Source organism: Podarcis gaigeae (genome assembly GCF_964106915.1).
Source record: "Podarcis gaigeae genome assembly, chromosome: 1".
Classification (NCBI taxonomy): Eukaryota; Metazoa; Chordata; class Lepidosauria; order Squamata; family Lacertidae; genus Podarcis; species Podarcis gaigeae.
In genome coordinates, this window is record NC_139678.1 from 80028609 (window position 1) to 80043421 (window position 14813).

General features: G+C 44.8%; 1 protein-coding gene across 4 annotated transcripts in view; it reads left to right on the forward strand.

Moving 5' to 3' along the window:
• The window catches only part of LOC310825667 (acyl-CoA (8-3)-desaturase-like), a 28254-nt gene extending 21520 nt beyond the window's left edge, over nt 1-6734 (forward strand). Inside the window, exons 11-14 of one of the 4 annotated variants that reach the window (XR_014555418.1) lie at nt 2262-2387; nt 3281-4472; nt 4536-4650; nt 4894-6734. Coding sequence is in view for 1 of the 4 variants with exons in the window: in XM_083699560.1 (XP_083555686.1) it covers nt 2262-2387; nt 3281-3332 (178 nt within the window). In the remaining 3 variants the exon portion in view is untranslated. Of the gene's footprint in view, nt 1-2261; nt 2388-3280 lie in introns of all 4 variants that reach the window. The other 3 variants (XR_014555416.1, XR_014555417.1, XM_083699560.1) reach the window with 3 other exon arrangements.
• Nucleotides 6735-14813: the final 8079 nt, after the last annotated feature.

The window sequence follows — 14813 nt, forward strand, 5'->3', positions numbered from 1 at the left end:
AACCTAACAGTTCAAGAGCCTGGAGTCCTTTATGGTATATGTGTGATTCAGTCATATGGACAACTGAGCTTGTAGGGGCTTCACGTGCTGCTGCTGAAGCATCATGTGGGTAGGCTTTTGGGTATGCAGTGGTTGTCCCATTAAACTTTAATTAGTTTAATGCTAAGCAAATATCCAGTGCGCTTCCAACGCCACAAGTCCCATTACAGCAGAGCATTTCGCGCAGCGGTTTATGAAGGGCAGGAGAGTCAGTATCTTTTCAAAAAGGAATCTTGGAGCAAGCGGTTTGGAACTCAAAGAAAAGGTTTATTTACAAAAGAAAAAAAAAACCCTGGTGACGAACCACACATATCAGCAAACTCGCCCAAAAGGGGAGAAGGGGAGAACAAACACACGGGAGACTATTTTTACAAACTCATGTTCCTGGAAGCCTAATGACCTCCAGCTGCTCAGTGATTAGAGCGTTTCTGCTACCTTTTAACCCTTTGATAGCAACACCCCCTCTCGCTCGTAACACTGAGCTGTACCAACCTTAATTCAAATTTAAACCTGAACAGAAACATTTATGAGATTGCGGACTCAAAGCTTTCGTAAAACCGTCTGCGAGATTTTCTTGGCTTGGACAATACTTTAGTTCAATTAAACCTTGTTTTACACTTTGGCATACATTTTGATAACGGATATCCAAGTGTTTTGTGTGTGCCTTGAATTGACCTGATTTAGCTAGTTTAATACAAGGTTGATTGTCTTCCCACACTCTGATAGGTAGGGAACATTCTCCAAACAATTCTTGTACCAGTTGCTTATAAAATTCCAGTTCTCTACATACATCTGATAATGCATTGAATTCAGTTGAACTTAAAGCTATAAGTGATTGCTTTCTTGATCTCCAACCAATTAGTGCATTTCCAAATTTTATCGCCATTCCTGACACTGATTTTCTATCTGGTCCAGCATCTGCCCAACTACTGTCGGCCCAACATTCAAGTTGTGTGCTGCCCTCTGCTGATAGTTTTAAGCGAAACCTTTTGGTAGTTTGGAGATACCTTAAAACTCTTTTTACTCCTTGCCAAGCATGCATTGATGGTTTTTCAGCTTGTCTACACAGCATGTTGACAGCATATGTTATATCGGGCCGAGTCCACTGTGCAATGTGGAGTAGACTGCCTATCGCTGACTGGTAAACCCCGGGATTACTGAACTCTGCCTGTTGCTCAGTTTGAGCATCCTTTGTGTAACTTAACTCCACTGGGGTTTTAACACCAGCACAGTTGTCCATTTTAAACCTTTCCAGCAACTGCTGGATCTTAGCTTCTTGGCTGAGCCAATAGTTCCCATTTTCATCTTGCTGAATTTTAACTCCTAGATAAACAGATACATTGCCTAGTGATTTTATCTGAAACCTTTCTGGAAGCTTTGTGGCAAATTGTTGTGCAAGTTTATCATCCTTTCCACTGTATAATAAATCGTCAACAAATATCAAAACTGCTTCTTGTTCACATCCCGAGCCTTTTAGATAAAGACACGCATCTGCTGCGCTTTTTCTGAACCCCATGCTCTCTAGAGCATCGTTTAAGCAGGAATTCCAATTACGGGCGGACTGTTTCAACCCATAAATGGATTTGTGTAGGCGCCAGACCTGGTTTGGCTTGTCTCCTTCAAAACCCGGTGGTGGTGTCATATAGACTTCCTCCTGTAAGTCTGCGTTTCAATAAGCCACATTGACATCAAAATGAAACAGCTTATTTCCCTTCTTAGCTGAAGAGGCTAAAAGCATTCTTAGTGACTCCGATCTTGAAGTAGGGGCATAGATTTGAGAATAGTGAACACCTTTGCGCTGCAAAAACCCTTTTGCAACTAGTTGGGCTTTATATTGCAACTCCTCAGTAGTTGTGGGCTTTAAATGATATACCCATCGACAACCTACAGCTTGTTGCCCTTTTGGAAGCTCTGTACTTGTAAACACACCGAGAGACTTCATTGAAGCCATCTCCTTTTCCATTGCTTTCTGCCACTTTACGGCTTCTGAGCTTGGAAGCTGTTGTACTTCCATATAGCTATCTGGCTCACACTGTGCCATATTTACGTATACACTTGTTTACAGAATAAATCATTAAGCTTGTAAGTGATTATTTGGCTTGGGCAAGCTTCACAAAGAAGTATTGCACACACTAATGAGATTTTGGGAGGAAGAAGAAGGCTCTCCAGAGCTCTGAGGAAGCCATGAGATCTGGCAGCTGCCTCTCTCCCTCTCTCCACAGCCTTTTCCCCACCATGCCTCGACACAACTTCCACAAGGTGACCCCCTTGGTGAAGTCCCTATGCGCAAAGCACGGCATCGAGTACCAGTCCAAGCCTCTGCTCACAGCCTTTGCAGACATTGTACAGTAAGTATCAGTGAATGTGAAAGCACCAGCACCCCTTGCAGTTCCAGGAGGAAGGACAGCTCTCCTGTAGGGGGAGAGACATCAGACCGACATCTTGTGAAAGGGCACAAAAAGAAAAGGGAAGGGGGGGATAATATGGGACCCCCAGCCTCCAGCCGTTGCTTCCAATAATGTGAACTGGGAAGAATGCTCTGAGAAAACAATATTTGTTAACGTTCAGAGTTTCCAGCACTCTCTTAATTGTTCTAGAAATCATAATCAGGGCTGCATACATTCTGCTTGCCCTCCTCCTAAAAACACATCAAAACTTGGTGCGAAGGAATCGGAACATTTCTGAGCCATGTTTATGCAAAGTTTATGACATAAGTCAGGGATGGGAAACGTGTGGCTAGTGAAAGTAGTTTGACTGAGCATTTGCAAGAGCATGGTGGCAAAGTCAAAACAAGCATTTGTGGATTCTGAGCTCTGTGGGTTAGTTCACACATACCTACTGCATCTTTTGACTGCTTGGCTCCTCAAAACTTGCAGACAAAGTGTGCAGACTGAGCCCACTGAAAAGAACTGCTCTGAGATGACTTGAAAGTTCTGTCCTGTCTCACCTGGAATGGCTCATTCGTACAGCATTTGCTGCAGCAATCAGGTGGTGAGCCTGCATGTGTGAACCAGCCCTGTGGCTCTCTCCATGAGAGGGTGCTGCATCCTTCCTTGTGGTTTTAATACCACCCCCCCAACTTGCTGCTCTATTACGGGGTTTTTCTTATCGTAACATGCTCACTCAATGTCTATAGTGAGTGACTATAGTGAGCCTGAGAATTCCTGGCTCAATATCGAATCTCTTTTTCTGGTTTGTTTCTTCATGTTTCCTGACTTGACCCTTTTTATCCTCGTTCCAGTTCTCTGAAGGATTCAGGAGAGCTCTGGCTCGATGCGTACTTGCATCAGTAAGAAGCAGCTGACATCTCTCACCCTTGCTGCCTCCTGCCATTGGCATCTTGAAGAGCACAGAGGCCTGGCTTAATCAACTGGTTGAGCTGGCAGCTGGCTGAGCCGAATGCTGGGACTGAGTATGATGTTTCAAGAAGTCTTGTTCCTTCCTCTTCACTCATGCACCTCACTCTCCTTCTTTCTGCTCTTGGAAGATACTGCAACCTTTCCAGATGTGCACGTTCGCCAGGGACAACTCTTCAGGACCAGGAAACGATGCTCATTTCTTTGCCGCCTTTTCATTTGCTTTGTATGTAGAAGGGAAATCTTCCTTAGGGATCTCTTAAGGCTTCTGTCGCCCTGGGGTTGAGCTTGCCTGGCTCCCTCCTAGAGTAAACAAGGACCGAGGATGTGGATGTAGTCTGATGAGCGAGGTGGAGAGGAGAAGGCCTAGGGAAGGAGAAGAAAATGCAGGATCTGAGGAGCTGTTGGTAGAAAGATTAGGACACGAAAGCTTGAAGCTGGGAAATGAGGCATAGCCAGGATTAGAGAAGACAACAGATGCCAAACTGCTGTGCAGGTGATTGTGAGAAGAGAGCAGCCAAATACTGGTACAGGCATACATTCTGGGGCCAGGCTAGAGAATGGCCAGCCTATCTTAACTACAGAAAGCAGTCTGGGCTAGGCTTTTTGAGCTCAGGAGTCCAAGACATTCCCGGGTGTACTTTTCACAAAGACAAAAAAAGTGCCTTAATAACAGACGTGGCACTACTACCGCTCCACAGGGCCATATTTTGAAAGGGGGATAATGAATGTCTGGTCTGGCTATTGCTCAAACCTCCAGAGGCAAATTGGGAGTACGAAGATGCCCAAGTCTCTCAGCTTAGCTACTGATATGCCTCGAGAACAAATAGTATATACCTTCGCACAACTGGAACTGCACTCTTTCTGTATTGCTCAGTTGCTAAGGGCTGTTTCTAGATCACATACCTGATTAGACTAATTCTGTTCTACAAATAGGGCTAAACCTCTGGGGTGTTTGCTGCTACAACAGAGGGGGTGACAGCAACTAAAGCACAAGTCCAGAGCAGGCATTCTCAAAGTTTTCATAGTCTTTCCTTGTCTCTAAATCAGCCTTTCTCAACCTGTGGGTCCCCAGATGTTGTTGAACTGCAACTCCCATCACCCCTAGCTAGCAAGACCAGAGCTCAAAGATGATGGGAGTTGTAGTCCAACAACATCTGGGGACCCACAGGTTGAGAACCGCTGCAAATGAGAATGAGGGGAAGTAGAGTTTGAATTTTCTCATGCTTATTTCACCTGGTGTCTGATTAGAAGAGTTTGGATTTGATATCCCGCTTTATCGCTCCCCTTCAGGAGTCTCAAAGCGGCTAACATTCTCCTTTCCCTTCCTCCCCCACAACAAACACTCTGTGAGGTGAGTGGGGCTGAGAGACTTCAGAGAAGTGTGACTGGCCCAAGGTCACCCAGCAGCTGCATGTGGAGGAGCGAAGACGCGAACCCGGTTCCCCAGATTACGAGACTACTGCTCTTAACCACTACACTACACTGGCTCTCTTAGTTGCGCAATTATGGGGCAAAAGTCACCATGAGGTGTCTGTAATTCCTTCATGGCTTCTTATTCACACAAATGTCTTCCCTTATGGTGAAACTGGGAAGCATAGCCTTGGGCAATTTGGCTACTGAAAGCAAATGGCACTTCATGGTGACATTGGTCCTCCCCAAGACAATTCGAGTGTTACCAACTTTCTCTAACAGCTAAGAGATGCATCTGCTGGATCATTCTGTTCTTCCTGTTCCAAAGGCAGATAGTAGGAAGGTTCAGACACAAGTTGTTGCCTTGGGCTTCTCCAGGAGGAAGGGCGGGATATAAATAGAATAAATAAAAATAATAAGAAATAATAAAGTGAGACTTTGATTCTCCGAAGGAGAGACCATATGGAAATGTATCTCCCCACAAAATGGGTTTTGCCATGCAGTTCAATGATTGGGTTTACACAGTGCTATTTTTCTAGAAAAAGAGGTGCCAGAACTCACCATGACCGCCTCCCTTGTTCTCTTATAATGGCAATGGCAGCCACCTTAGAGGTGCCAGAACTGAGTTCCAGTGAGTTCTGGCTGGGGAAAAAAGCCCTGGGTTTATATGCATAGCAGTGATTAGGAAAGAGGGACCTAAGCTGAGAAGTGGACCAGAAATCCATTCATAATGAAAATCTGTTAGAATGGAGTTGCCAAACCTCCCAGCGACTGGGTATTAGCTTTCCATATGAATGCCTGGTGCTTTGAGACAAGACCCATAGCTCTAGAGAGGAGCTGTCATCCACTGATAAGCTTTAAAGCATTAACATTCCAGCCCAGAGGGAAGGGTGATGCAGCCTTCAAAACAAGCCAGTATACCACCTCTGGTTTTTTCTTGTATAATGTGCCTCTTAGGAATGCTTTTGGAGAAAAAGCATGCTGCCTTGGATTGCCACCATAGCCTTATGTTGCCATTTGATAGAATCTGTAGAACACGAAAAAGCACATCTGCCGAATTAGACATGTGGGGTTGCTCCTGGCATTATGTTCCTTTGTAAATGAAGACCTAACATTGAAGCATCTTTCTTTTCTCAAACTCTAGTCTTTCCTTCCATGAGTTGATGCCAACCTTTCTTCTTCCAATCTTCACTATCTGCTGATTTTATATAGGCAGCATGTGATGCCTTCCTTCCTTCCTTCCTTCCTTCCTTCCTTCCTTCCTTCCTTCCTTCCTTCCTTCCTTCCCTTCCCTTCCCTTCCCTTCCCTTCCCTTCCCTTCCGGTAAATCTTTCCTGATTGCACATGTTGCCGTCTGCCAAAAACTGCCAATGACACCAAACTAGATGTGGTGGTGGAGAAACAGAACTGGATCTTCAGTTTCTTTAAATTTTGACAAATATGAGCTGCAGGTGTTTGTGTCCAAAATCTAAATGGGGGTCCACCCTTCACTCCAGTTGCTATTTGCCATTAGAGAAAAGGTAAATGTGCACAGGCTGCACCCATAAAGGGGCAATAAAAGCAACTGGAATGGCTTAATTCAGTGGGAAAATAGCACAAGTATTAACTTTTCAGGTAGTTGGCTGCTATTTGTCAGTTTTTAAGAGGCATATCTCTGCTGCCTTGTCTAGTTTGGCCCTGCTTATTATAGAAGTGCCCTTTGCAGGGTTGTGGCATAGGATAAAAAACACCACTACCCCTGCGCTTATTATTAAGAGAGGGTGGAAAGGCCGGAGGCAGAAGAGTCTTTGTCTCCCCCATGGATGAAAACTCTGGACATACAGTATTCTCTTGCGTGTGAATTTTTTGATGGGGATAACCATACTGTAAAAAGAAGGAAAGAAACCATAATGTGAGTGTTGAATAAATAAGAGTAGGTGAAGCAAACTGTGTGTGCATCTTTTTATCTTTTCCACTGTTCTGTTCATTTTCCTTCTCTTGCTTCATACCATACACCCTGCTCCCCAACAAACACATGCGTTCATTGAGTGTGTGAGGAGGTGGGGCGATTGTGTCTCCTGGCCATGATCCTTTGGCAGACATACATGCATCACTAGCAGGAAAGGGCTCCTTTCTGTGGATGGTTTTGCCACCAGTCTTTCTGACCTGAGCAGGCTCTCTGAGAAGTTTGGAAAGCAGTATTTTCTGATGTTCACATTTGGAATGGCATGATACCATGGGCGGAACTGGAATTCAACATATCACTAAGTGAGGTATGCACACAGGGAACAAGGTCTGCTGATGCAATGGGACTTTCCCCCTTCAACCCCTGTGCTCTCCTTGATACTGTTCTGTGGTCCCGTCCCCCCAACTGCCTAGAGCAGATTTAGGGGTCGTGGGTGCACACATGGGGGGAAGAGAGAGAGGAAAGCCCTATTGTATGAGCAGACCTTATTGCACGCATGCAGCAACTTAGTTGAATCCCATCCCACTCAAGATTCATGTGGGTTTGAAGCTGCTTGGGCCTTTGTTTGTTTGTTTGTTGAGGTGTCCACACAACACCCTCCTCTTAGTGGCAGCCTGCAGTTTCCCTCCGCTAAATTTTCATTTTCCCAATTGTAGGATAATCTGATAAAGGAATAAAATCTAATATAAAATTGCATGTCACCTGACTGGACACACTGAAGTGCATTGTTTTCCTAATAAATACGTGTCCAAAAAGAGGTCATGGACATCATGTGATTTATTGCTGACCTGCTTCTGACACATGCAGAGCTATGCATGTGGGAAGGGATTTGTGGTGCCCCTGATGGTATATGGGGTGGAGATTGGATTGGATTGGATTGATCTTTATTACGGCCATTGGCCCGTCACACGACAGTTTCCCATACCACCATAATGTACTTGAACCTCCAAAACTTAGTGTCAGGGAACTGCCATCGGAAGGACAGGTGGTGGACAGGCTCCAGGAGAATAGGAGAGACTCTGCAGCAGAAGAAGGAACCAGCAGGGGGAGTGCAGGAGTTACAGCGGAGGGGAGGCTCTGGGATACTTCTAGTGAGAATGGTGAAGAGGGAACAAGACCCCCCTTAGGAACTCCCACCCTTCGCCGGAAACTGTCACGCAGAGAGTCACGAAGGCGCATGTCCGTCAAACAGCTTTTATGTTGGCGTAAGTTCCGTAGACGCCCACTGTCAGATTCTACCAGCGACTGATGGAGCCATGCTTTGGGGGCTCCGTTAGTGCCTCGGTTTGGATGACCAGCCAAACCCCAGAGGGATCAAGCTTTTACGCACAAGCAGCTCATTATCCCATCACAGCAATCTGACAGTCTCTGAAAGCAGCTTGTGCAAGCAGAGGGCATCATGAGTGAACCAGCAGGAACCGGAGTAGCTGGAGCGGGAGCAGGTCCAAGCCTGGAAGAAAGGTACAGGGCGTCGGAGGTCCAGCTCGCGCTGCAAACGGCGAGGCTCGAGGAGAGGAGGGCTCAAGATAAGGGGAAAACCACCCCACTTGCCAGAAGGGTGCCTGGATTGGTGCAGAAATTTGGGGGGGATCCCAGGAACTATCAAGCCTTTAGGACAGAGATGCAATATGCTCTCAATCTACTGTTTGATGACTTCCCCGATGAGAACTCTAGAGTGGCGTACGTGATTGGCCATCTAGAGGGAGGGGCGAAGGACTGGGTTCGGCCCCTGATGGCAGCCAATAATGAAATCTTAAAGGACACAATGAAGTTTTTTCGCGCCATGGACTTGATGTTTTCCAGCGAGATTGAGCAGGGGGTGGTGCGCAGGCAGTTAATGGCGTGTAAACAGGGGAGCCGATCTGTACGTGAGTACTGGACTGAGTTCACCATGCTGATTCATAGACTGGGGTGGGACCTTGCTAGTGAACCTATTCAAATGCTGTTTGAAGAAGGTCTCTCTCCGGCAGTGAAAGATGAACTTTCCCGGGCGCCTAGGGCGGAGTCTATGGATCAGCTGACTAAATCAGCGCTGTCCATAGGAGCACGCCAGGAAGCTAGAGCTATGGAAAAGCGGGAAGGAAAGGGGGAACGTTGGAAGGACCTCCGCATTCCAGAGATTCCGGAGCAGCCTTTCCCGCCAGCAGAGCCGATGGAACTTGGAACAGCGCGCGCGCGCGCAGTTTCAAACACCAGTGAAGGGCGGAAGAAGGAGGGAAAGAGCGGCAAGAGATGCTATCTCTGCCAACAGCCAGGTCACTTTGCCAGAGTCTGTCCGCAAAGGAAGGAATGGCAAGGGATGGCGGGAACTGTTGGGGGGAAGGAGGAAGAAATCAAGGAGCAAGTAAAAGCCAACGCCTGGCTGCCAACATCAGGGCACAGCAGCCAGGCCAGGGAGTAGTGAACGTGCCCACGCCGGAACCTCCAAGACCAGCGCTTGTGATAGAGGTGTTGCTGGAACTGGCAAACGGACACCCACTAAAGATAAAAGCGCTATTGGATTCAGGTAGCTCATGTAATTTCATGAGTAAGGAGTTTGCAGCTGAACACCAGATACAGACTATCCCATTAAGTAAGCCTTTGCAGGTTACCACGATTGATGGGAGGGAGCTGTTGGGAGGAGAAGTGAGCCAACAGACTGTACCAATGATAATGAGGGTGGCACGACACACAGAACTGATAGCGTTTAACGTAGCCACCTTGGGAGGAGCTCCTATTATCTTGGGAATGAGCTGGCTGGCACTACACGATCCGCTAGTAGGCTGGCATCAGAGAGTGGTTTCCTTTGGATCAGCACATTGCCTAGAACACTGCAAGGAGGGAGAGGGTCAGGCAGGCGCCAGGGCCACTCTAGCAGGGATGGAAGTGATGGACAAGGGGAAGGTGCCACCACAATACGCTGACTTGATTGACGTATTCAGCGAAAAAGAAGCAGATAAACTGCCCCCGCACAGACCCTTTGACTGTCAAATTACCTTACTCCCAGGAGCACAATTGCCAGTGGGCAAGCTGTATGCAATGTCAGACAGTGAGATGCAGGAGTTAAGGGAGTTCATTGACAAGAATCTCAAGCAAGGTTTCATCAGAGAGTCACGAGCGGTGGGGGGCAGCCCAGTGTTCTTTGTGGACAAAAAAAACACGGGTAAACCCAGGCTTGTATGTGATTTCAGGGCCCTAAATGCAGTGTCAGAACCAGTGACTTCCGGACTTCCGGAGGCGGCGCGAAACAGCAATGGCGGTCCTCTTCGCGCTGTGAAGAGGGGCTCCGCGAAAAAGGGTCGTCCGCTGCTGCAAAGCGGAGACCCATCAAGAAAAACCGCAGGCAGAGCGAGCCTGCGGCCGTGGGACTCGGCGGGCGCCTGGAGCCCCCCCAGAAGCGGGGAAGGAGCCTCGTAAGAGGCTCCGGAACGTGAAAGGGGGAGCGGCGCTGTGAGTTCATCGCTCTTTTCGTGGAAGCAAAGCCGCGCTGCTGCTGCTGATGAGCGCTGACCTTTCTTCTTGAAATTATCGGAATTGGAGCAACATACCCGTGAGTAAGGGACCTAAATTTTTAATTTAAATTGAAGAAATTCGGCTGAAAACGGGAGGCGAGTAACAGGAAGTCCGCCTCCCGACTCTGCTAATTAGATCAAAGCAAGGGCTCGGAAACGAGCTGAAGTATTTAAAAGGGACTGTAAAAAGTGGAAGAAAGAGTGCATTGATAGACTCTGCATTTTGAAGATAAAAGGGAAAGAACTGTGTGATTTATAGACTTTTATTCTTTGGAACTACCCTCCTATCTCTGGGCTAAACGGGGTTGAAAGAGATAACCCCGTCATCGGGCTGCCAGTGCATAGAAAAAGAACTGTCAAACTGCTGTCAAATTGACGACATTGTTGCAGAGATTGAAATTGTTGCATAGACTGAGACATTAACATTTAACATTGTTGCATGGACCTATTTTGATACCTTGTGGCTGGATTTTAAGAGATCAGAAGTTCTGGAAACCTTCCTTTTGTGTTTGGGAACTACAAAACTTAACATGGGGAATAGAGGAACTTCAATGGCGGAAAATAGTTCCTTTCTTTTCTGAAACTTTGAAATACTCCCCCTATAGGACTGTGGAAGTATAGTGGCATGGGAATTGAGCTTTATTGAAACTTTTTGTGGTTTAATTTGTTTATACTTGGGACTTGTCTTTCCCATGGGACAAAAGATCATCTGACCTTGAACAGAGGCAGGTGTGGAATGAGCGGCACAGGGAGAACAAGAGCAGCTAAAGCCAAAGATAAAGAAAAAGAGAAAAAATCTGGGCAACTTTTGCAAACAACTTTAACTCATCACCGCAGATCATCTGTCCCAACTGTGCTGACAGCACAGGAGGTGGAACTAGTGCAGCCTGCTGCAGAAGATATGGCAACTGGAGGATCTGAAACAGTTTTGAAACAAATTTTGGAACAACTGGCAGTTTTAAATCAAAAAGTGGACAATCAAACATCAAAGATTGACCAAGCTACATCCTCTATTGGCAAATTAACCGAACAGGTTTCGCAGCACACTCAGGCAATTGAGAAATTGCAAGGAGCTACGGCAGAAAACTACAAATTAGCTGTGGAAGCCAATCAAAAAGCAGAACAGGCGAATTTAAAGGTTGATCAAATTAAAGGAGAAGTAAGACCTCTGAAAAGGCAGGTAGGGGAACAACAAGCCTACCTGTCATTGGTTGAATTGAAAAGTAAAGAAAGTAATCTCAGGATAAGGGCTATCCCGGAACTGGAGCAAAACAATTTAGAGGGATTTTTGACACTTTTGTTCTCCAAATTCTGGGGAATTGAGGAAGAAAAGGACTTTAAAATCGTGACAGCCTTTAGACTGGGAAAATCAGTAAAGAAAGACAAGCCCAGAGACTGCTTAGTTGCTCTGAGATCAAGAGAAGAAAGGGATAAGATATTAGGCCTACATTTTAAGAAATCTTTGGAGATAGAAGGCAAAAGGGCCGAAATTTACAGAGATATACCCAAATATCTCTTGGAATTTAGGACTACCTATATAGACCTGACCAAATTGTTGAGACACAACGGAATTCCTTATAGGTGGGAGTTTCCACAAGGACTTTCATTTACTTACAAAGGAAGGAAAATAAAGATTAAATCACCTGAAGACCAGCAGAAGTTCCTACACGACCACGAGGAGGACCTGCAAAAAGGAGCTGCAGCTTCTTGGCCTCCACCACCACCGGGACCACCTCCAAGAGTTATACCACCTAGATCAGGACCAGCACTACCTCCTCCGGGATCGGGGGGAAGCTTAGATACCCCATTGTAGAACCCGTCAATTGATTCAGGATGTCTCTGCAGCTTCTTAGTTGGAACATAAATGGCGGAAATTCCCCGGAAAAAAGAAGAAAAGTCTTTCACATCTTGAAAAAGGAACAACTGGACGTTATCTGCCTACAGGAAACACATGTGACAAGGCTCCATAGAAAAGTGTTAATTAATAAAAGACTAGGCCAAGAATTTATTTCTTCGGACAAAGTTAAGAAGAGAGGAGTGGTGATATACGCAAAGGAGAGCCTGTCACCGAAACTTTTATTTAAAGATGAACATGGCCGAATTTTGGCGATTGAAATACAGACACAAGGAGAAAAATTTTTGATATTAGGAATATATGCTCCAAATGAGGGAAAGTCGGAATTTTTCAGGAAGCTGCATGAGACTATGCTGGATTACTTGGACTATAGTAACATCATTATGCTGGGTGATATGAATGGGGTTGTGTCTGTAAATATGGATAAGTCACAAAGTGTCAACATATCGAAAGACGGCAGACTACCCAAAACTTTTTTTGAAATGACAGACAATATGGACTTAGTTGACATTTGGAGGGTTAAGAACCCTCTAGGGAAAGAAGGGACTTTCTTTTCTGAAGCTCATCTGACATGGACACGAATCGACCAAATCTGGACAACTAGAGGACTGGCACCTAAGACTAGAAAAGTGGAAATCTGCCCAAAAACCTGCTCCGACCATAATGCTTTGAAAGTGGAATTGAGACTTAATACAACCGGTTCCTTTAGATGGAAAATGAATGACACTTTATTAAGAGATCAGGAGATTGTGAAGAAGGCCCAAAAAACTTTAAAGGACTATTTTGAGATAAATTTGAATACCACCGTGGAAAAAAGAACAATCTGGGACGCAAGTAAGGCAGTTATGAGAGGGTTTCTAATACAACAAAACACGATTAAGAAAAGGCTCTGGAATGAAAAGAAGGAGAAGATATTGGAGAAAATAAGAGAAGGAGAGAAAAAATTAAGATCTAGGCCTAAGTCGAAGGATGTGTTAAGAGAAGTGAAATTTTTCCAGGCGCAATATTCAAAATTGATAAATCAGGAGGTGGAATGGAAAATTAAACAAATGAAACAAAGATCCTTCGAATCGGCGAATAAGTGTGGGAAACTGCTAGCCTGGCAGTTGAAAAAGAGACAAAAGCTTAATACAGTTACAAATCTAGAGATTGAAGGGAGAATGGTTCAGAAACCCGAGGAAATTAGAAAGTGCTTCCAGAGGTACTTCAAAGAACTCTATTCACAAGGGCCGCAAAAAGCTTCAGAGGTGGATCAATTTCTTAAAACTAATGGATTACAAAAAATACCCTTGGAAATGAGAACAAACCTGAACTGTAACATTACACAGCAAGAAATTGAAAGTGCCATTCAAAATCTTCAACTTGGCAAGTCCCCAGGCCCTGACGGCTTAACCTCCAAATATTATAAAGTTTTAAAGGACTATTTGATACAACCTTTGATGGAGGTTTGTAACCAGATAATGGAGGGAAGGAAGGCACCGGAAACGTGGAAAGAAGCTTTCATCACATTGATACCTAAATTAGAAACTGAAAAGACTCAACTTAAGAATTACCGCCCCATTTCACTCCTAAATGTGGATTATAAAATTTTTGCCGATATTTTGGCAAGTAGACTTAAAAAAGTATTAAATGAAGTGATTCATAAGGACCAGGCTGGCTTTCTCCCTGGTAGGCATTTGTTTGATAACACAAGAAACATTATTGACATTTTGGAACTTCTACAAACAAATCTTAATACCAGAGCGGTTTTAATTTTTATTGATGCAGAGAAGGCCTTTGATAATATTTCTTGGATGTTTATGAAGAAAAATTTGGAAGGGATGGGAGTGGGGCGGGGGTTCGAAAATGGTATAGAAGCAATCTACACAGAACAAAAAGCTAAATTGATAGTAAACAATGTGGTGACAGAGGAGTTCAAAATTGAAAAAGGGACACGTCAGGGGTGCCCCCTATCCCCCCTATTGTTCATTTCAGTTCTGGAGGTGTTGCTAAACATGATTAGAAAGGACCGGTTGGTTCAAGGAATTGAGGTCGGAGTGAAACAATATAAATTGAAAGCATTTGCAGATGACTTGGTATTAACATTACAGGAACCAGTCTCCAGTACTAAAAGAGTGTTAGAATTAATTTCTGATTTTGGTCGGGTGGCGGGGTTTAAGTTAAATAAGCAAAAAACCAAGGTTTTAGCAAAAAATTTGACAGTTACAGAAACAGATGAGTTCTCTAAAGAAACGGAGTTGAATGTGGTTAAAAAAGTAAAATACCTAGGGGTGTACCTGACCTCCAAAAATTTGAATTTGTTTAAAGATAACTATGAGAAATGTTGGTCAGAAATCAAAAGAGATTTGGAAACATGGTCAAGATTGAAACTTTCCTTGTTAGGCCGAATAGCTGCTGTAAAGATGAATGTATTGCCGAAAATGTTATTTCTGTTTCAGGCCCTACAGATCGTGGACAAGGTGGAATGTTTTGGAAAGTGGCAGAAGGATATTTCTAAGTTTGTTTGGCAGGGCAAAAAGCCCCGAATAAAGTTTAAAATATTAACTGATGTGAAAGAAAGAGGGGGATTTGCCCTGCCAGACTTGAGGTTATATTATGAATCTGCAGCCTTCTGCTGGTTGAAAGATTGGATTTTATTGGAGAACACTGATGTCCTAGATCTGGAAGGGTTTGACAATGCGTTTGGGTGGCATGCATATTTGTGGTATGACAAG